Source organism: Nelumbo lutea, chromosome 5 (genome assembly GCF_056320005.1).
Source record: "Nelumbo lutea isolate HS-2025 chromosome 5, American lotus-T2T, whole genome shotgun sequence".
Classification (NCBI taxonomy): Eukaryota; Viridiplantae; Streptophyta; class Magnoliopsida; order Proteales; family Nelumbonaceae; genus Nelumbo; species Nelumbo lutea.
Window position 1 is genome coordinate 59,355,255 of NC_142688.1, and position 21,094 is coordinate 59,376,348.

The 21,094-nt window shown below is 45.7% G+C and overlaps 1 protein-coding gene and 1 long non-coding RNA gene across 3 annotated transcripts; one reads left to right on the forward strand and one right to left on the reverse strand.

The window, feature by feature from the left end:
- Positions 1-6,178: 6,178 nt before the first annotated feature.
- LOC148852637 (uncharacterized) lies at positions 6,179-13,297 on the reverse strand. Its single transcript, XR_016099994.1, has 3 exons — positions 12,119-13,297; positions 7,024-11,947; positions 6,179-6,924 (listed from the first exon to the last, which is right to left on the reverse strand). It is a non-coding gene; the product is annotated as an uncharacterized LOC148852637 (long non-coding RNA).
- A 1,876-nt stretch (positions 13,298-15,173) lies between these two features.
- RUG2 (Regulator of chromosome condensation (RCC1) family protein) lies at positions 15,174-18,080 on the forward strand. Of its 2 annotated transcripts, none has more exons than XM_088947915.1 (4): positions 15,174-16,530; positions 16,616-16,835; positions 16,931-17,255; positions 17,329-18,080. In XM_088947915.1, exons 1-4 carry the CDS (start codon positions 16,199-16,201, stop codon positions 17,814-17,816), a joined length of 1,365 nt encoding a protein of 454 aa, XP_088804041.1. In that variant the 5' UTR covers positions 15,174-16,198; the 3' UTR covers positions 17,817-18,080. The 2 variants fall into 2 exon arrangements, with proteins under 2 accessions (XP_088804041.1, XP_088804042.1); XM_088947916.1 differs by having other exon boundaries at positions 15,178-16,530; positions 16,619-16,835.
- The last annotated feature ends 3,014 nt before the right edge of the window (positions 18,081-21,094 follow it).

The following is a 21,094-nucleotide window of genomic DNA, read 5'->3' on the forward strand; positions in this document are numbered from 1 at the left end:
TAGGGGAGTGCACGACCGACCTTGGAGTACTCGGGAATCTGATTTGACACCCACCGAATTCATGAAAACAGAAGCAGAGCTCACACCCCCACCGATACGGGGCTAGCCGAATTGCGTGTCGAACTCAGGGCCATTAGAGATGAGCTCCGCCAAGTCAAGGAGAGTCGAGTTAACACTTCCACTAGTCATGGCAATTCCACCAGCCGCATGGCTGCGTTCACCCCAGAAATAATTTTGGAGCCTCTACCCCCACACTTCAAGGCTCCTACTTTGAAGATGTACGACGGCTCCTCAAACCCTGATGACCATCTGAAAAGTTTTAGAGCACTCATGATACCTTTAAGGGGGCAGCACGCCGCTGGTTCTCCAGCCTCCCCCCGAGGTCAATCAGTTCGTGGGAGCAGTTCGCCAATATGTTCCTCACCCGCTTTATTAGCAGTGGACAGTGCCAAAAGAGCGTCTTCTCCCTCATGTCCATCAAGCAGAAACCGGGTGAAAGCTTGCGGTCCTACATCGACTGCTTTACAAAAGAAGCAGAGCTCACACCCCCACCGATACGGGGCTAGCCGAATTGCGTGTCGAACTCAGGGCCATTAGAGATGAGCTCCGCCAAGTCAAGGAGAGTCGAGTTAACACTTCCACTAGTCATGGCAATTCCACCAGCCGCATGGCTGCGTTCACCCCAGAAATCATTTTGGAGCCTCTACCCCCACACTTCAAGGCTCCTACTTTGAAGATGTACGACGGCTCCTCAAACCCTGATGACCATCTGAAAAGTTTTAGAGCACTCATGATACCTTTAAGGGGGCAGCACGCCGCTGGTTCTCCAGCCTCCCCCCGAGGTCAATCAGTTCGTGGGAGCAGTTCACCAATATGTTCCTCACCCGCTTTATTAGCAGTGGACAGTGCCAAAAGAGCGTCTTCTCCCTCATGTCCATCAAGCAGAAACCGGGTGAAAGCTTGCGGTCCTACATCGACTGCTTTACAAAAGAAGAGCTCGAGGTCAGAGACCTTGACCCCATGGTCTCAATGCACGCTGCCATCAACGGACTCCGAACTGGCTCTACCCTCAACTGCTCGGTCGCCAAGACCCCACTGAAGACAAAGTTGGAGTTCCTTAAAGAGGCCCAAAAGTACATTGCAGCTGAAGAGGCTTCGGTCGGGGACCACTAGGAGAAGGAAACCAAACGCAATGACAGGCCATCAGGGAAGAAAAGGAAGAATGAAGACTGCCGAGGTGATAGCGACGAGATAACAGGAAGCCATCAGCCCCAACCATAGCATACAACTAATATACGCCACTCAACTTCTCCCAGATCCAGATCTTGATGCAAATAGGCAAGGAGAAGTTTGTGAGGTGGACAGAGAAAATGAAGAAGAACCAAAAAATGTACTACAAGTTCCACCGCGGCATCAGCCACAACACCGAGGACTCTTATGAGTTGAAGAACAAAATAGAGTCCCTCATCCGCCACGGGCATTTGAAGCAGTTCGTCAGGGGCAAAGCCGGCGCTTCATCCTTCCATCAATAGCAACAGCACCAACAGGTCACCAGAGTCATCGACGTCATCATCGGGGGCTCAGCCTCGGGTGGAGCCTTGATCTCAGCCCACAAGGCCAATGCTAGGCAGTTGAATGTCCGAGGGCCAATCCCTAAGAGGTCAAAGTAACACGAGGACCTCTCCTTTACGAATGAGGACCTTAATAGGATTACAGTCCCCCATGATGACACGCTGGTGATTTTGGTCGTAGTAGTAAACTTCCTACTCAAGAGGATTCTCGTTGATAGTGGCTCTTCGGCAGACATCTTCTTCTATGAAGCCTTTGAAAAGATGAAGATAGTGCTAGAGCGTCTTCAGCCCGCTGATGTCCCACTGGTCGGCTTCTCCGGCAATGTCGTTAGGCCAGAAGGAAAGATCACCCTACCGATCATTGTAGGAACCGAGCCTCAACAGGTGACAAGGATGACGGAATTCCTTGTCGTGAGGATTGGCTCCCCCTACAATGCAATCATGGGGAGACTAACCCTTCATGTGTTGTGAGCTGCCATGTTCTCCTACCACCTTGCCCTCAAATTCCCAACCGAGCATGGCATCGGAATTGTTAGGGGGGGGATCAGCATATCACCTGTCAGTGCTATGTGGCGGCGCTGAAGGGCAAGAACAAAGAAGCATTGCCACTTGAGAGCCTTACCTCAAGGAGGAGCCAGTGAGCCGAGGCCAACCGACCGAGGACCTTGTCTCGGTTCCCTTGGATGAGAACAAGCTTGAGAAGATAGTTCGCATCGGGTCCAACCTTCCCCTAGAGAGCCTATTCGAATTGGTAAGTTTCCTCAAAACTAACGCTGGCATCTTTGCTTGGTCCGCTGCTGACATGCCCGGAATTGACCCTTCGGTCATTACTCATAGACTGAGCGTGGACCCGAACTCTAGGCCTTTCGTCCAAAGAAGAGGAACTTCGCACCAAAGCTATGGAAGGCCATAGGAGAGGAAGTTGACAAGCGTTGAATTCATCAGAGAGGTATACTATCCTAAATAACTGTCGAATGTGGTTTTGGTTAAGAAAGCTAATGGGAAATGGTGAAGCTATATTGACTTTACAGACCTCAACTGATCCTACCCTATGGATAGTTTTCCTTTGCCAAGAATAGACCACCTTATCAACACCACTACAAGATATGAATTGCTTAGCTTCATGGATGCCTTTTCCGGATACAATTAGATAAAGATGCACCCCGAAGACGAAGATGAGACCTCATTCATCATCGGACATTGTACATACTGCTACAAGGTGATGCCCTTTGGGCTTAAAAACGCAGGAGCTACCTACCAACGTCTTGTTAACAAAGTGTTCAAGGATTAGATGGGGAGGAACGTTGAAGCCTATGTAGATGATATGGTGGTGAAGAGCGTGAAAGCCGAAGCGCACACCTTGGACCTGGTTGAGACCTTTGACACTCTGCAAAAGTTTAAAATGAAGTTAAATCCCAACAAGTTTGATTGAGGCATTGAGGCCAGGGCGGGCTATTTGTCATAAGGTTCCTTCACCGACTGAATTGCTTAGCCTCATGCATGAACCTTATGACAAGTGTGGTTGAGACCTTCGACCTCAGGCAAGTTCCTAGGTTTCATCGTCACTCAACGAGGCAAGTTCCTAGGTTTCATCATCATGTCAAAGTTAGCTGATTGATGTCTTCCCTTCTTTCGAGCCATCAAGAAACTGAAAGAATTCTAGTGGATGGAGGAATGTCAACGAGCTTTCGACGAACTCAAGGAATACCTTACCTCACCTCCCTTCCTGGCCCACCCAGCCCTAGGAGAAACTCTATACTTGTACCTATCAATCAGGGATGAAGTAGTCAGCTTTGTCCTAATCAAAGAAGACAGAGCATAGAAACCAATATACTATGTTAGCAAAGTACTGTGCGACGCTGAAACCAGATACCCCGAAGTGGAGAAATTGGCCTTCACTCTCGTGGTTTCAGCCAGAAAGCTTAGGCCATACTTCTAAGCTCACATCATCACGGTGTTAACAAATCAGCCCCTCAGAGCTGTCCTGGCCAAGCCCAAGACTTTGGGGCATCTGATCTAATGGGCCATCGAACTTTCTGAATTCGACATATCATACCAGCCGAGGCCCGCCTTCAAAGCACAAGCCCTTGCAGATTTTGTGACGGAGTGCACCATCAATAGAGCTCTCCCTTGGACCCTATAAGATGAACCGGGAAAAGGGCGCCTAGCTGGAGATGCTCCCCCTGCTTGGAAGCTTTTTGTGGATGGGTTGTCCAATGCCAAAGGAAGCGGCGCTAGCCTTATCCTCCTTACCCCAGACAACTCAACCCTTGAGTACGCATTGAGGTTCAACTTCCAAACATCCAACAATGAAGCCGAGTACGAGGCCCTCCTCGTCAGGCTGCAACTGGCTAAGGACATCGGCTCCTCATAGGTCGAAGTCTTCAGCGACTCTCAGTTGGTGGCAAACCAGGTGAACAGCGAGTACAAAGCCAAAGAGCAAAGCATGTCCAAGTATCTTGTCAAAGTCCAAGAGCAAGTCCACCATTTCCATCGCTTTACCCTGCAGCAAGTCCCATAAGATGACAACGTGAGGGCCAATGCCCTATCCAAGCTGGCAAGCACCTCAGGCACGGTCCTCAGCCACATAGTTTGCATGGAGAAGCTAACTTAGTCGTCCATTGAAGAGGCTTAAGTACTACCAATAGAGGTCAAGCCATCATGGATATACTCCATCATCAATTTCCTATTGACGAAACAGGTGCTCGACGACAAGAACAAGGCTAGACGACTCTGATGTTAGGTGGCCCACTATACCTTGCTTGAAGGAAAATTATATAGAAGATCTTTCACCCTTCCTTACCTCCGATGGCCCTGCCCCGAGGAGGGGGAGTACGTGCTTAGACAAATTCATGAAGACATCTGCGAAAACCACCTCGGTGGTAGTGCCCTCGTCTAGAAGACATTGAGACTTGGATATTTCTAGCCAACACTTCACAAAGATGCAACCGAACTTGTGCGAAGATGTGATCAATGCCAGAGGCACGCAACATATGTTATCAACCTGCAATAACCCTCTTAGCCCTCAACGGCCCCTGGCCCTTCGCAAAATGAGGAATGGACCTCCTCGACCCTTTCCCACAAGCAACGGGAGTAGGAAGTACCTCATCATCACTGTGGACTACTTCACCAAATGGGTTGAGGCCGAGCCCTTAGCCACTATCACAGCTCGGGTGATCAAGAGCTTCTTCTGGGAAAACATCATCTGTCGCTTCGGCCTCTCTCACATTCTAGTCACCGACAATAGGAAGCGGTTTGATGGCACCAAATTTTGCGAGTGGTGTGCCTCCCTCGGCATCAAACAACAATACACCTCGGTAGGCTACTCCTAGACAAATGGCCTAGCCGAGGTCACCGATAGAACCATCCTAGACGGACTGAAGACGAGATTAGACTGAGCTAAAGGCTTATGGGCTGATGAACTGAACAGTGTACTCTAGGCATACTGAACCACACCTTGGACGACCACGGAAGAAACTCCCTTCAGCTTGACCTATGGTATAGAAGCGGTAATCCTAGCAGAGATCGGCCAGCCAACGCTTTGAGTCAAAGCTTACAATGAAGCAGAGAATGGCGAAGCCCTTATAGACAACCTGGATCTACTGGAAGAAGCTCGGGAGCAGGCGTAGATCAGGGTAGCTGCCTACCAGCAACTCGTAGCTCGCTATTACAACTCAAAAGTAAAGGAGAGACACCTCCGAGAAGGGGACCTCATCCTCAGAAAGGTCATGGTCCCCAAACCCAGAGTAGGAAAGTTGGGCCCAACTAGGAGGGCCCCTACAAAGTTAAGCGAGTCCTCGGCCCCGGAACATTTCGCATGGAAGACCTGTCCCCCAAACATGGAACTCGGAGAACCTTTGAATGTACTTTCAATAAATGTAATTACCTATGGCTAAGTGACCTCTTCTTCGCCTCAATATTGAACGAATGTGCCCTAAATCCTCAAAAACCCTCGGCTTCATGATTTGCCGACATGCAAAACCTCCTCCGAGGGACGAGCGCTCAGAGACCGATTCAAAAGAATGTGACGACCCTCGGATGAGCACTTCACCAGAAGCATACATGCCAGGGCGAACGACGCCTTTAATGCCTCATCACTTCCTTGATGGACGGTGGCCCCCTCGGCACGCTAGGGCAAATGAGGCTCTACACACCTAGTCACCTCCGTAGAGCATGATGATCCCCTTGGATACCTAAGCTTTGCTGATGGGATGCCTTAGCCTTCCCTCAGGAAAACAATTGGTGGGAAACGAGCCAAGTGAACAACACCCCGGTGGTGCCGCTGCACCTCGGCTCCTCATCCTCCCAAGTACCTCGACGATATACCTCGGTAATGGTGCCAGGTCACCTCAACCTTGTCTAAGTTAACACTTGAAGGAATTCTAGAGCCGGGTGAGCCTCACTTTGGACGTGTGGCCCCACCTCAACTCCCAATGCCTTAACCACTTAAAGCGAGCATACAAGCAAACTATACGTGCTTTGAGCGAACTATACATGTTTTTTTGTATTGTGGTCTTGTCGTTTGGAGGGGCAAGGACCTTTTGAAGAAGAAGTAAAAAGAAGAAAGAAGAAGGAAAAAGACAACAACAAAAGGCACAACATATGCAAAAAATGGCTTCATTCATCATTATATTCCTATATTACCTTTACAAAAAGTTTTTTGAAGGCCTTGTAGGCCAAACATATGTACAATAACAAAAAAAAGAGAGAAGAGAAAAAAAACAAAACAAAACACAACAGCTGAAAAACAAAAAACAAAAGGGGGGGGGGGGGGGGGGGAGATCCATACCTAGGCCTCACCACCAGCAGCAAAGTCATCAGTAGACTAGGCTTCATTGGGAGCATCTAGGATTACCTATAGCCTCTCGATGTCAAAATTTGGCATCACCTGCAGGAGTGCCTACTTCGCGAGCACATCCAGATAATCGGATGACTTCTTGTATGCCTCCACTGCTTTGATTGTTGCCTTATTAGCCTGCTCTACCGATGTCATGGCCTCGGCATCCTTCTTCTCTTCCTCGACAGCCCTTCCTTTAGCCTTAGCTGCCTGCCTCTCCGCCTCGGAGACAATGCTCTCCAGACGAACTCTCTTCATCTGCTTCTTGGAAAGACCTTGCTGCACCACTTTCAGTTGTATCTCGAGGTGCTCCCGAACTGATTGCTCGCCCAAGAACGCCTTCCTAAACTTCTGATATTTTTCTTCAACAGCAACAACTGTCTTCTGGAGCTTCTCCCTTTCCTTCTAGAACCTCTCCTCAGCGGACTTCTAGAGCTTGTCCTTCTTCTCCAGTTTGTCGATGCGGGAGATCGCCAGCCTTGTTTGGTCCCCCAAATTGACGAAGTGCAGGTAGGCCTGCAACAGAGCCAGTTAGTAAACTAAAGAGGAAGAAGAGGAGGAAATACACAAGATATAGAGCAACAGAAAAATAATAATAAAAAGTACATGTCTTACCTCAGCCATATGGTACAGGCCCTCGTCGTAGATGGCCTTGGGGTTACTCTACAGCAAGTGGTAGCGGTCCCTCGGCAAGATCGCCTTGCTCACCAGGTCTTGGCTGACCCCCTCGTCCTAGATGGAGTTCCCTTCTCAAAGCTACCACTATGGACGAAATATTTTGTTGGCCCCCTCGGCTCTCTCGGGGAGCTCCTACACTGATGGTAGAGTTGAAGAAGGCCCAGATGGATGCTCCTCAAGCGTGGATCTCCTCGCCACCTCTTCCGTCGGGCATTTGGAATTGGCTACCTTTTGCGACAGCTTCTCCCTCGGCGTGCCTGCAACAGGCCTCTTTCGACCCACCTCGGCCCCCTCCATGGGCTTCTTTGACAACTTGGCCCCCCTAGTTGGCTTCTTCGGCGCCTCCACTGACTTCTTGGCACCCTCAAAGGGCCTCTTCACCCCACCGGCGAGCTCCTGGGGTGTCACCACCGGTTGCTTCCCCTTGGCGGGGACTTGCTGATTTCCCCCCTTCACTGAGACAGGGGGGCAACCTCTTCACCGGGCCGCTTCAGCATCTGTGCCCTAGCTTTCTTCCCAGCCTGCTTCACGTGGGCCTTCTCGAGCAATTGTTGCTTAGTGTCCATTGGCACTTCTACGAATAGCAAAAGAAGACAGTCAGTATAACAAGATAAAGGCGTGGAAGGCGTGCTAAGTGACTACAAAATCTCTCCTACCGAGGGGGGCAGGACTAATCCCAGTGAACACTAGGGGGACCTCCTCCTCCACCAACAGCTTCACCTGGAATGTCCCCATCACAAGAAGATGAGCCACAACAACAGCCTCTTCATCTCGGAGCGGAGGGAGACATCTTTCAATGACTACACAGGCCTCCCCCCAATTAGACCTGAACCTTTAGTCTTCGGGGCAGGAGACGTAGAAGAACTTGTCCTTCCACCCATGGACGAACGAGGGGTTGTGCACCGACTTCCCTCTTTGTGGATGGAAGCAATACATATTGACCTCAGAAGCATGCTTCGTCGGCACGAGCATAGCACGAAACATTTTTAATGTCAGTTCCACATCCCGAAGCCGAGCCCACACTAACATCGCCATGATGGTCGTAAGGGCATTAGGGACGAGTTGATTGATAGTGATACCATACAACTCCAATAACTTAGAAATTAAGGCAGGGAGGGGAAACCTAAGGCCATACTCTAAAAAATGCTGGTAGACATAGATTTCCCCCTCGTCAGGGGTCCACAATCGGTCACCTACGTCGGGAACTCTAAGATCATAGGACCAGGGTATGTGGAATCTCCTTTCTAGGGATTTGACCTAGCCCACATCTAAAGAGCTATCAAACTCTGAGCATGGGACACTAGCGTCAGCCACCCTTCGAGCAGCACTTCCTTCCACCGGTCCAGTGGCGAGCTCTACACCATCTTCTTCCTCTGCTAGAGGAGACCCTTTGAGCTCCCTTGGTGACACCAGCACGGTGCTTTCATGGGGAGAGTCATTGCCCCGACAACAGCCCTTAGTGCCCCCCGAGGCTACCCTTTCCCTCAATATAGCTACCTCCTGCCGAAGAGGGGCTATGGCCAAAGAACCTAAGGAGGAGAGAGGGGAAGGAGTTTGAGGAGAGCTCCCTCCTGAAGTGTTTGGGAGTTCATGGCACTCAGGGTCGGAGTCTAAGAAAGACATTTGAATTACCTAGACGGTGAAGAAGGTGAAGACGGAGTGTCCTAAAGGATTGAGAACCTGGGAATGTCCTAAAGGATTGAGATCTTGAGAGCTACGTTCACTCGACAGAAAGCACCTAAGTTTAAATGACAGGGAAAGTTAACACTAGGACCCCTATTTAAAGGAAAATGGATGGCCCAGATCTTGTTGAATCCGATGGTTGAGGCATCTCCGCTTCCACCATCAAACCATAATGCACCATCCAGCACTCGTCCTCAGAGGACGAAACGACGCCCGAGCAACGGCTTAGGTCACTACGGATCCGATGGTCATAGGGACCCTCCGCTTCTGCGAACCAGCTATACTGCACCTCTCAACGCATGCCCTCGGAAGACGAAATGACACTGGAAAAACGCTCACTCGCCGCAACCCTCCAAGCAAACCGTGGGGCCTGCCCATCGTGACCTATCGAGCAAACCGCTAAGCCCGATAAATGCGCACCTATCAGGGTGACCGTTTTCCTCATGATGGACCCCTGACCATACATGATACGGACCATCCCCACTAACCCGACGCATCCACGCCACACGTATCTCCGAAGGGATGAGGAGGGAAGACACATACGAGGTGAAAGTGATGCCACTACAGAATACCCCTCGGTTGATGAATCCGAAGGCATAATGATTGCTACTTCTGACGATCGAAGTCGAGGCCTTACCTCGACTATCATCTCCATTACTAGCCGAAGTCAAGACCTCGCCTCGGCCTCGGGAGTGGGGGGCAAGTGATGGGGCTAGCTAGGTCTAGCCCATTACGAGCTGGGAGGCCCAGCCCACTAACGCTTGACAACGCCAACCACAATAGGCGGAAGCCCTATTGCCTCCGTATGGAGCCAACCGCGGAGCAGTTGGACGTACTCGCAATGACCTGTCGCCTGACTTCGTACCACTCTCATTTGGTGCATTCATCTCCACCTACCTCCAGCTTGCTCAAGTATAAATATGAGGTAACTTTCCCTTGACAAGGGATCTAGATCCATAATTCAGATACAACAATCTCATTTACTTCTAGTGCCTTGAGTTAAATCATTGCACCTACCTCGCTTCATTAGCATTTACTCCTAGGGACCCAATGCATTCGAGGACTACCATCTAGACCTCGTCTACACCTTCCCCCACCTTACACCTCATACTAACTTGAGCGTCGGAGCCTCTGCCTTGGGTCTCCACCCAAGGCCTTTGACACATCTTGTTTTGTAGTACCACGGATCTTCAGAAATCTCGCCACTGAGCCGACGACCTGCAATCCTCGACTTCTACCGTATAGAGAAGGGAGCATCCCGCCTCAACCTACAGTCCTTCGTCTTGGATTACCCTCCTCTGAATCCTCAAAGCCTTCAACCTGCCTTCGAAACTTGGAGGCAAATTTACGTCGTTGCCCTCGGCTAATCCGAGCAGCAACACCAAGTACAACATGAAGGTTACATTTCTATTTGTACACTGAGGAAATGATATATCTTTTGGCTCCCAAAAAATGCACAAAATTCATTGATGACAAGTCAAAGAAACCAATAAACCTCATGGAAGATGGAAAAGGGGATGTTTTGGAAAGAAAACAGAGCCTAGACATCTTCTCTCCCGTCCTACTGCTGCAGTAGTGGGTTTGCTTCCAATTGATATCTTAGCATCTGGTTTGCCTCCAACTTCATGCTTGGGAGGATTCGATTGCTTCCAACTAATATCTTACAAGTCCAAGTCCCGGTGCCTGTTTTCGTTCAACTAGAATCATTTTTGTATTTTAGAGGACAATGGAGGATTTTGTTGCATGTAGCTGATATCTTACAAGGTCCAAGCCACGGTTCTCGAACCCAAAACCATGGAAGCTTTAGCAGTGAAGATCTTAAAGCAAAATTTGTATATGAAAAGAAAATTGAAATTTTTTGTTGTCGTTTTTTGTGAGCAAACAAACGATCACCACACTGTAACAGTCCTGTTTACGAGCGGAGGTTTTTATCTGTCTTACAAAAGAAGGGCAAAAGGTAATATTAGGTTTTAAAAAAATATTTATGTCACATTTATACAAATTTTGACAGAAAACACTAATGATAAGGGTAGAGTTGGTCAATTGTCCAAAAACTTAAAAGGTACTCTAAGATAATATATAAACAGTAATGATAGAATTAGTCAATTAACTAAGTCAAAAGAATAGTTTAAGAAATTTGTTCTTTTATTATTATTATTAGGAAAAATTCTCGATTAGTTCCTTGTACTTTGAGCCTAGTGCCACTTTGGTCTCCGAACTTTAAAATGTGACAATTTAGTAACCAAACTTTCAAAACGTATCAATCTAGTACCTACCGTTAACCAGCTGTTAATTGGTCTTTGAAAAAGATACAAATACCCTTCGAGTGCCATCTAATTTTCTTTATCAACCATCCAAATGTTGACGAAAAAAAAAAAAAAAATTAACAATCCCAAATCCTTGGTTCTTCTATTTAATAAAGTTGGGGTTACGTCGCAGTTGACATTCTAGACCCCAACTTTCTTGAATAAAAGAGACAAGGACTTAGGACTCTTAATTTTTTGTCAATGTTTGAATAATTGATAAAGAAAAAGATAAATTTCTTAAACTACCATTATAGTTTAGTTAATTGACTAAGTGTATCCTTATTGTTTGAAAATTGACTAATGACTAATACTTCTCTTACCGTTAATGTTCCGTCATAAACCATTCAAATGTGTATTATATGAATGTTATAACTTTCAAAAAAACCGAATTTACCCTTATTATAACTTCCAACACCAGCACCAGCACCGGCATCGACTTTGATGAAATAACTTCCAACACCAGCACCAGCACCAGCACTGGCATCTCCGGCACCCCGGCTCTTAATTGCCTCTCTCTCCTCATTAAATTATTAAAAATTATAAGGAAATTTAATATAGATCCAACGGTTCTAATCATCTCATCACGTATATCTCCCGATCCACGAGATGTCCCAAGTCTCAATTCAAAGGTTAACATCTAATTTAACTACAATTGACTTCACCTTGAGTTAGTTGTGCCGAGTGCTGAGACGACAGAGGAGTAATGGAGCTGAAGTCTGAAGCTCAACATCGGCCTGCACCTTCACTGGTAATGTGTGTCCCACATACGACGTTGCTGCTGTACATCACCATTTTAGGTTTTCTCGCTAGGATTTTCGTTCTTCAGATCAACCGTGATTGTTAAAAATTCATCTTTATGACCAAATCCCAACCTACAGCCATTGAATTCATGTTAGAAACAGAAATAATACACCGATTGAAACAGATTCAACAACGGATGTAATAACAATCAAGGAATAAAAACAGATGCTTAAAAAATGAAAGAAAAAGGTACGGGATTAAAAATCGTTAAACTGAAAAAGGAATGGAGAAGTGCTTTCAACCTGAACAACGAAAGCCTGAAATTTTTCTTTGTCTTCTGCGATTGGAAGGTTAGGAGAAAGAAAAATAGGATGCGACGACAGGAAGATAGAAGCGGAAAATGCCTCTTTTATTTCGTCCCTAATTTATTTTTATTTTGCTTTTCTAACATTGATTGAAACACGGAGAGGGGATGTTCTCTCGCGTCTAATTGGAATCTAAACATACCTTAGCGCAAAGTTTTACCTCGAATTAAATTTAGGGTTTTGTTTTTTCTATTTTTTTTATTTTGAAAATTTGAAAAAAAATAAAAGATAAAATAATCTTTTTTATCTTTTTGTTAATGAACACTAACACTAAGAAAAATATTAATCAATTGTTAGAAATAATAGAAATAGCATTAATCAATTTTCAAACAGTAAGAATACACTTATTCAATTAATTAAATTATAAAAATAATTTAAGAAATTTATCGTTAAAAAAATTAAATAACACCTAAAGAATCCTTTTCAAAACTCATTTAACCGGTTAAGATAGGTATTGGATTGACACCTAAAGAAATTCTATTGTCTCATTGAATTCCGATCGTCTCTCCAGAGATAAAATTGTCTGTCCCCCATCCAATACTTTTCAACCAGGTTATGTTCTCCCACTCACTTCGAAACTAACGGAAAATATATGCTAACGGGCGGTGTGGACTTTTAAGTATTTATCAAATTTGTTTAACCCTTAGTTCTCTTCTTCTCCCTCCCCTCTCCACCCACCGCCCCTTCACCACCGCCGAGAGTTATTTTCATTCCATCCAGCCGCTGCAAGTCTCTCCCCCCACCGATATACTGCGTCGTGACGCGAATCGCAATCCTCTCCTGCCGCTGCAACCCTCTTCGGTTCTGTACTCTGGCCACTTCAAGAATCCTCTTTGCCGCTATAACCCTTGCCTGTGCAACTCTCGTGGTTCTTGCTCCGAATAGATTCGACTGAAAAGGAAGATTCAGTAATCGGATGTAGAGATGGCAAAGATTAAACCTTGTATTTGCCCTGTAGATTTTAATTTGTATTTGTATTCCTCCCAAACAGAGCCTTTTTAATAATTTTTGAGTTTACAGGCGTTTCTTCTTAGAGAGAGTAAGCAATCAGATTTAGGAATCTCATAAATTTATTCACTCGATATCCATCTGTGTTTGAGGAGATATTGAGAATATATAAAAAAATACTTTTCATTAATCCTAAGTCTGAGCCATACACATACAGAATAATTTTTAACTACCAACCATTCAAAGCACCCACATCCGAAGAAGTTGCAGGAAAAATGAAAGAATGGTAAATCTACCTTTCACCACTAATATAGAGTGCGTAGCTACATGTGATTCAAGTTTTCAACTAACAAGAGCTTATTCCAAGATGAAATTTGGACCAACTTGCACCAATATAACGATATGATATATTTTGTTGATGATAGAACTCATCGTGATTTTGTGTAATACGCAAAAATGCATGTTGCATGATCTTGGTCACATACCAAATTTTTATGATGTATCATTTTTTTATCTAAGTATCTCGTCATTTGACTTGCTCTCAGGTGGTCTATGATTTAAAGGATGATGGAGCTCCCTGGTGGCGAATTGCCTGCTAATGAGTTACTTGGTGGCGAACTCCCTAGTGGTGAATTACTTGGTGACGAGCTCCCTGGTGGAGAGCTACTTGGTGACGAGCTCCCCGGTAGAGAGCTACCTAGTGACGAGCTCCCGGGTGGAGAGCTACCTAGTGACGAGACGAGCTCTCTGGTGGAGAGCTATCTGGTGACGAGCTCCCTAGTGGAGAGCTACCTGGTGACGAGCTCCCTAGTGGAGAGCCACCTGGTGGCGAGCTCCCTGGTGGAGAGCTACCTGGTGACGAGCTACCTGGTGACGAGCTCCCTGGTGGTGAGCTACCTTGGTGGACTCGTCATTTGACCTGCTCCTAGGCGGCCTGTAACTCAGAGGATGGTGGAGCTCCCTGGTGTAGCGCAACCCAACTGACCTCTACATGAGGTGATCTCCTCTCCTTTGTAGGCGGCAGGAGCTGAGGAACCTGCAAGAACTCCATCTTTTCCTCCTCTTTGTAGGCAGCGAGAGCTGAGGAACCTGCGATAACTGAACCAGGGGGCCCGGGGGTATTTACCCGGCAGGGACTCTCCGATGCCTAAGTTAGCACTCTGATTGTCGAGAGCTTGAAGATGATATTAGAGGAATGAGAGAGCTAGAGAGCAAAGATTACCTCCATTTTTTTTTCATTCTCTCCCCCTTTGGCTTTGGGGGTCAGAGTCCTTATATAGTGGTGCCTAGTCACATCAGGCGTAACCGCCACTGCCCAAGCCATTACTGCCAGGACTGAGGTGACAAGTACAGGCTGCGGCTGTAGGGTACGGACTCGTCAGGCGTGCCATGCTTTTTAGAGACAGCAGGCACGATGCCGCCTGGCAAGAGATGTGGGCGCTGCCACCAGATTTGTCAGGTACAGTTGTCAAGCAGGAGATCTTCCTGCGATACGCCAAACTACTCTTCTATACCGAGCTACCCTACAAGTTGCGAGCTGCCCGGGGGAGCTATGTCGAGCTGCATGTGGCGAGCTCTGCCGAGCTGCTTGGCTCCTTGGCGAGCTCTTTGGTGAGCTACCGAGCTCATTGGCGAGCTCCTTGGTGAGCTACCGAGCTCATTGGCGAGCTCCTTGGTGAGCTACCGAGCTCGTGGGGTATGTATGTCGAGTTTATCGGTGGGCGTCTTATGAGCGGCTAGGTCGGCTAGGTCGGATTATGTGCCAGGTTGATCTAGGTTGTCTAGGTCACGCAGGCCGCGCCAGGCCGCGTATAGGCCACTCGCAGGTTGCGCTAGGTCACGCAGGCCGCGCCAGGCAGTGCGTAGGCCGCACGCCAAGCAGTGCACAAGCCGTGTGCAACCCGCTCGCCAGGCAGCACGTATTAAGTTGTTGCCTGGGTGTTGCTTAGTTGTCACAATGTACCACGTGTCACAATTTCAGTGGAGGGCCAAATCTGCCCTCACCATCTATCTACCGTTCAATATGAAGAGAAAGAGAAAGTTCTAATTTCTAAACTGAGGTAAGCCCTCATGATGATGTCTTTTTTTTCCTTTTTTTTTCTTTTCATATTTTATCTCTTGTCATATACTACACTGTGATCAATCAGTTAGATCTTATCCGAATATATATGCCCAATGGATCGACTTCATTCCTGGGGAAGCTCGTGACGAAGAACCCAGGAATTTTGTACTTGAAGTTTTCAGTATTAAAGAAGACCATTCAGTAGGCAAGAAAGCTGGAATTATTAGATGAAACCAGTTGGCTAATTCCCAGAACCCAATGTTTAATTTAATGGTGTTCAGATCTCTGCAGGCTTGGTAATTAAATGGTTTGAATGATGGACCACGAGAGTTGTAGGGCCGGCGAGGAGGGTTTTTGAAGTGGTCGGAGTACAGCATCGGAGAGGGTTGCAGCGGTGGGAGAGGGTTGCAATTTGCGTCACGATGTAGCGTGTCCTGGGGAGAGAGGAAGCAGCTCAGATACAATGGAAAGAACTCTCGGCGGCGGAATTTGGGAACGGTGGAATGAAAAGAGAGGAGGTCCGAAGGATTAAACAAATTTGATAAATACTCAAGTCCACACCACCCGTTAGCGTTCATTTTCCGTTAGTTTCGAAGTGAGTGGGCGAACATGACGTGGTCGAAAAGTATTGGATGGGACAGAAAATTTTCTGTCCCATAGGGACAGATGATCCGAATTGGGTTTTGCGTGTTCACTACAATGGAAATTTTCTGGTGGTTAAAGTTGGGAAATTGAATAGAGTTTCTGACCTCCTGGAAGCAGAGATTAGATGTGCACAACTTTCTGCATGTCCATTGTCGATATCATTTGATTCATTCATACCTTTCCGGGTTCGATGTGCGCAACTTTCCGCTCTTGATTGTCTGACGATCTCTCTGGCTAGCATACCTTTCCGGCATGATGGATTTACCCACGATTCACAGTCCTGTTTTATGTAATTGAGGAGCTAATTAGATCATTAGGAACCGTACATTACTTGAGGGGAGGGGAGGGGACAGAATCACAGAATGATGTTAGGTTCGTTGTTATCGAAGGAGAGAGGTGGGAGGGTGATTACAAGAAGTTTTAGGGTTTTCAGCAGCAAATGCAGAAGAGCAGCGTTTGGGGTAATGAGCTGGGGAGATGGCAGCCAAGGTGCATTGGGTTTGGGTTCCTGTTTGGCTGCTACAGCGGGAGTAGAAGATGCCTATGAACCCACACGGATCGAAGGCCTGCCGGACGATGTTCTGAGTATCGGTGCCGGCCACTACCACTCCCTTGCTGTGACTGCTCAAGGTGAGGTCTGGGCTTGGGGCAGAAACAATGAAGCGCAGCTCGGCCGAGGTCTTTCATCTCCTAGGTTCTCTCTTTCTCTTTCCCTCTGATAGATGAATACTAAACATAGAAAGCTAGATTTGCTGATGTTGTGCATTCGACACGTATAGCAGAGAATCATGGAATAGACCAGAGAAAGTACTGGGATTGAATGGAGTAAGAACTAGAGCTGCATTTGCATCTGGTGTTGTATCTACAGCCATCGGCGAGGACGGTTCAGTGTGGGTCTGGGGAAAGTCCAAGCGCGGCCAACTAGGCCTTGGTCAAGGTATAACCGAAGCTGTGCTACCTTGCAGGGTCGAAGCACTTGCAGCAAATCACATTGTGAAGGTACGTCCCTGAACTGGTTATTATTTGTTTATGATGAATTAGAATCACCCAGACCCCCCTTAACTCTTCTTATTTGCTTAATTTTTTTAAAACAGGTTTCACTTGGGTGGGGTCATGCTCTCGCCCTATCTAAGGATGGACAATTGTTTGGATGGGGTTATTGTGCAGAGGGCAGGTTGGGGCTGATTGGGAAAGAAGCTGAAGCCCAGCAGTCCACGTCCCCTCGCCTTTCCAGAGCTACAACCGTACCACCCAAACTCTCCAGTTCAGCTCTGGAAATGGCGGAGAAGCAAGTTTTGGAGGACATGAATGCAGAGAAAAACATGTCCATCATATGGGAGCCTCGTCTTGTAGAGGAACTCCGTGGTGTTCCCGTCTTAGATATTGCGTGTGGGCTTGACCATTCTCTGATCCTTTGCCGTAAGTTGTTTGTGTATATGCCTATATGAGACTTCTGTGCAAGTGCTTGTGCTAAATTGAGCTTCGTTTTCAGGGAATAACGCCCTACTGAGTGGTGGAAACAATACATACGGTCAGTTGGGCAGATCAAATGAAGGTCCGTGGTTGCTGCCAGTTGATATGCCCTTTCGGCCATTCTCGATATCATCAGGCCTTGGACATTCTTTGGCAGTCTGTGAGGTTCCGAGATCCGAGGTCGATGGAGAGCCCACAACAGCCATTGTCTCGTGGGGATGGAACAGGAGCTCTCAGCTTGGAAGGCCTGGGCCAGAGCACATCCCGGCAATAACAGAGGGACTAGCAGGAGAAATACCCATTTCAGTGTCTGGTGGGCGCGCACATTCCATTGCTCTCTCCTCCAAGGGGAATCTGTGGGCCTGGGGTTGTGGAAAAAATGGAAGACTTGGGTTAGGAAGCTCAGCTGATGAAGTTGAACCTGCTCTGGTTGAATCCTTGGAAGGTTTTGAACTTCTGCAAGCTGTATCTGGTTTTGACCATAGTTTAATATTGGTTGCTGAGTGATTTAAATGGTGGCTTCGTTTTCCAACAACTCTAAGAGTGCCGACATTAGTCCAATTCCTGTCTGACTTTCCTGTGGTTCACCTTCACATGAAGTTTTTTGTATGATACAGTAGTATTTATTTCTCTATCCTGATAGTATGAATTGAAAGGAATGATCTCATAAAGAAGAAAGGAATATTGTCTATTTCTATATACCACCTTGTGAATTCGATCAACTTCTATTGAGATAGTAGAAATGCAATTTGAATGCTACATTTTAGTTCATTCTATTCCCTCTCCCTCTATATAAACTTCTATATCCCACCTGTTGGAAGGCATTCTTTTTGATGATTTTTGTAGTGGCTCAGGGCAATTTGGAACTATGTGAAATCTTCTATCTATTTAGCCCTAGTATACACAGGAGTTATGAGAGATTGCCGTGTATGTTAGTGTTAGGACTACTAGTAAGCATGAAATTATTTAGGTGGTCCATTATTTGGCTCTTGCTCCAAGAAAGCACATTGGGGTTTCCTTATTAACAAATTCCACTCAAAGTTGAAGAGTTGGAACGCTTCTATATCGCAGGGTGAACGCACTGTTTTGAGTGAGACCACTCTTTCTACTCTTCCCATCTACTAGATGGCAGATGCTCTCTTACCCACAATAGTGTGGCACTCCATCGAAAAAATAATGTGTCAAATTTGGTGGGTTAAGAGTGAGAATTCTTAGATTCATCTCATGGCATGGAATCAAATATTTAGACCGATGACAATAGATGGATTGGATATTAGACGGTGACATTGGATTAACCTCTCTTTTCTTATGAAACTGGCATGGTGTTTTCTTATTGAAGACCAAGCACTTTGGGCTCGGATATTCAAAACTAAATATTCATGTAGAGGGATGGGATTCGACACTATAGATGTCTATGTGAAAGATAGTAGATTGTGAGGTGAAGGAGGTTAAGAGTAGTAGAGAGTTACAAAGAAAGAGGTTTCATATCTTGGATCTGGGATCTAAGAAGGGTTTTTGCAGGGAGTTTCTAGAGACTGAAAAAAGCATTCATAGGGGCTCACAAAGTCTGTATGGGGAGGCAAAGAAGGACCCTTATTTATAGCTTTTCTGGAAGCTTTTCTTCTTCTAGAAAGTTCCTTTCCTAAATTTGTTATAAAGTTGTTCGATCTACACCATTTGGACCAGTCGGGGTGTCGCCACATGTCCATGTAGTTACCTTTGCACTTGGTGCGAACACCCAATTGATTTGGGGCTTAATTCATGGCTGAATTCTCAAAGAACCACCACCCACCAAAGCAATACGTTAACTTTTCCTCTATCTCAGCTCTCAATTTGCTAATACCAATTACATTGTAAGGTAAAAACATTGGAAATTCACTATTGAAATCCTTTCTAAACCCTATTTGAAGCAAAGTCAAAAAGGGTTCTCCCCCCCCTCCCCCCCCCCCTTTTTTTTATCCAAGAAAGACTTCCTACCAGTGGCACCCCTTTTAAAATTCCTAGGGGAGAAGAAGCAAAGTAATTGAGAGATCTCATCCCAATCCTTTTTTATCCTCCACCTAGGCCTTCTACAAGTGGGTGTTAGTGTATGCATCAGCTCCAACCAGAATGATGTAATTTAATATTTATTACTGAATAAGATCAGAACATTGTTACTGTATATATATATATTTTGGTGTGTTTCTATGTTTTACCCCTTATGTTGGATATTTATGAACTCATGTCACCTTTGAATGTTCTCAACCATTTAGTAAACTTGGAGAATTTATCATATCATGGCTGACACTATTATACTTTCAAATTCATAGAGCAATTTGTCTAAATTGGAAGGGTTAGACCTAAGGTACATTAAGTAGGTGTTTAGTGAAACACTAAACATGGACCATTTCTAGTTATGCCATAGAGCTTGGAGACATACGGGAAAAACTAGAAAGTTGAATTCAACCCCGAACTTGAAAATAATACTTCACTATGTTTTGGACTAAGCCACTTTTGATATACCTACTAATGAAATCCATTTAGGGTCAAATACTAAGGTATGTTGGAGTAGTTTGGAATAGCACTTGCATAGATAATCATTGTAATAGGATCAACACTTTGTCAGACAAAGGAAATACCCCAGAATACACGGTCTTTGATAGAAACCAAAATCTGTCAATAGTGGAATATGCAATATTACACCCTTTACTTGGATGTTATATATATAGAAGAGGTCCTTCTTTGTGGGTAGTATATTGATATTATTGCTTGGGAGGTTGAGATGAAACCTGATGGGCACTTTTCTCAAGTTTAACTAATAGGATGGTTAAAACCCAAATCCCATTTATATTTAAGTGGCTTATATTTAAGTGTTAGGCTGGTTCTATGCCCAATAAAGATCCATCCGAGTAAAGGGTGTGATACTACATCTTGTAGTCAAAGAAGAGGTCATTCTCTGTGGGTAGCATACTGATATTATTGGCTGAGAGGTTGAGATCAAGTGTCTTATTGGGTTGAAACCTAATGGGCACTTTTCTCAAGTTAAACCATTGGCCAGGTTTGGACTCATAGGATGGTTAAAATTCAAATCCCACTTATATTTAAGTGTTAGGTTGGTTCTAAGCCCAATAAGGATCCATCTGAGTAAAGGGTGTGATATTGCATATTCCAGTCAAAAAAGAGCTCCTTCTCTGTGGGCAGTATACTGATTCTATTGATTGAGAGGTTGAGATCAAGTGCCTGGTTGGGCTGAAACCTGATGGGCACTTTTCTCAAGTTAAACCATTGGGTTTGGACTCATAGGATGGTTAAAATCCAAACCCCACTTATATTTAAGCATTAGGCTAGTTCCAAGCCCAATAAGATTGGGTAGGTGGTTCACTAGGTTACACTAGTCAACTTGGCCCATATGAATAGGCCAGACCCACATGGTTTAATTTGGGAGCTTAGTGGGTCCCATGACATACAAGGTTTAAGTCAAAAAGACTAGTTAGAGGTGTACAATAAGAAGGATTACTTGAAAGGTCATTTTTTTTTTTTTCAAAAAAAGTTAGTTTGACTAGGAAGATGGATAGTTGGATCATGATTTTAAAAATCAGACCAGATCAGAGGGTGAGACCAATTGAACTAAGAAGCAGTTATAAATACATAGGTTTGGGCACTATAGGAATTGCATTAGAGGACACTTAAACAGGTGATAGCACACTCACATTGCACCACAAGTTATAAAGACATACATTGTGTTGAAAGGCATACATTGCACCACAAGAAGCAGTTATAAATACATACATACATTGTGAAACCAA

Bases quoted from the DNA above. Each gene is read 5' to 3' on its own strand.
- RUG2 (XM_088947915.1), top strand. From the start codon at position 16,199: ATGATGTTAGGTTCGTTGTTATCGAAGGAGAGAGGTGGGAGGGTGATT. The intron at 16,531-16,615 runs GTTCTCTCTTTC...CGACACGTATAG, and splicing joins CGAGGTCTTTCATCTCCTAG to CAGAGAATCATGGAATAGAC. The intron at 17,256-17,328 runs GTAAGTTGTTTG...CTTCGTTTTCAG, and splicing joins CCATTCTCTGATCCTTTGCC to GGAATAACGCCCTACTGAGT.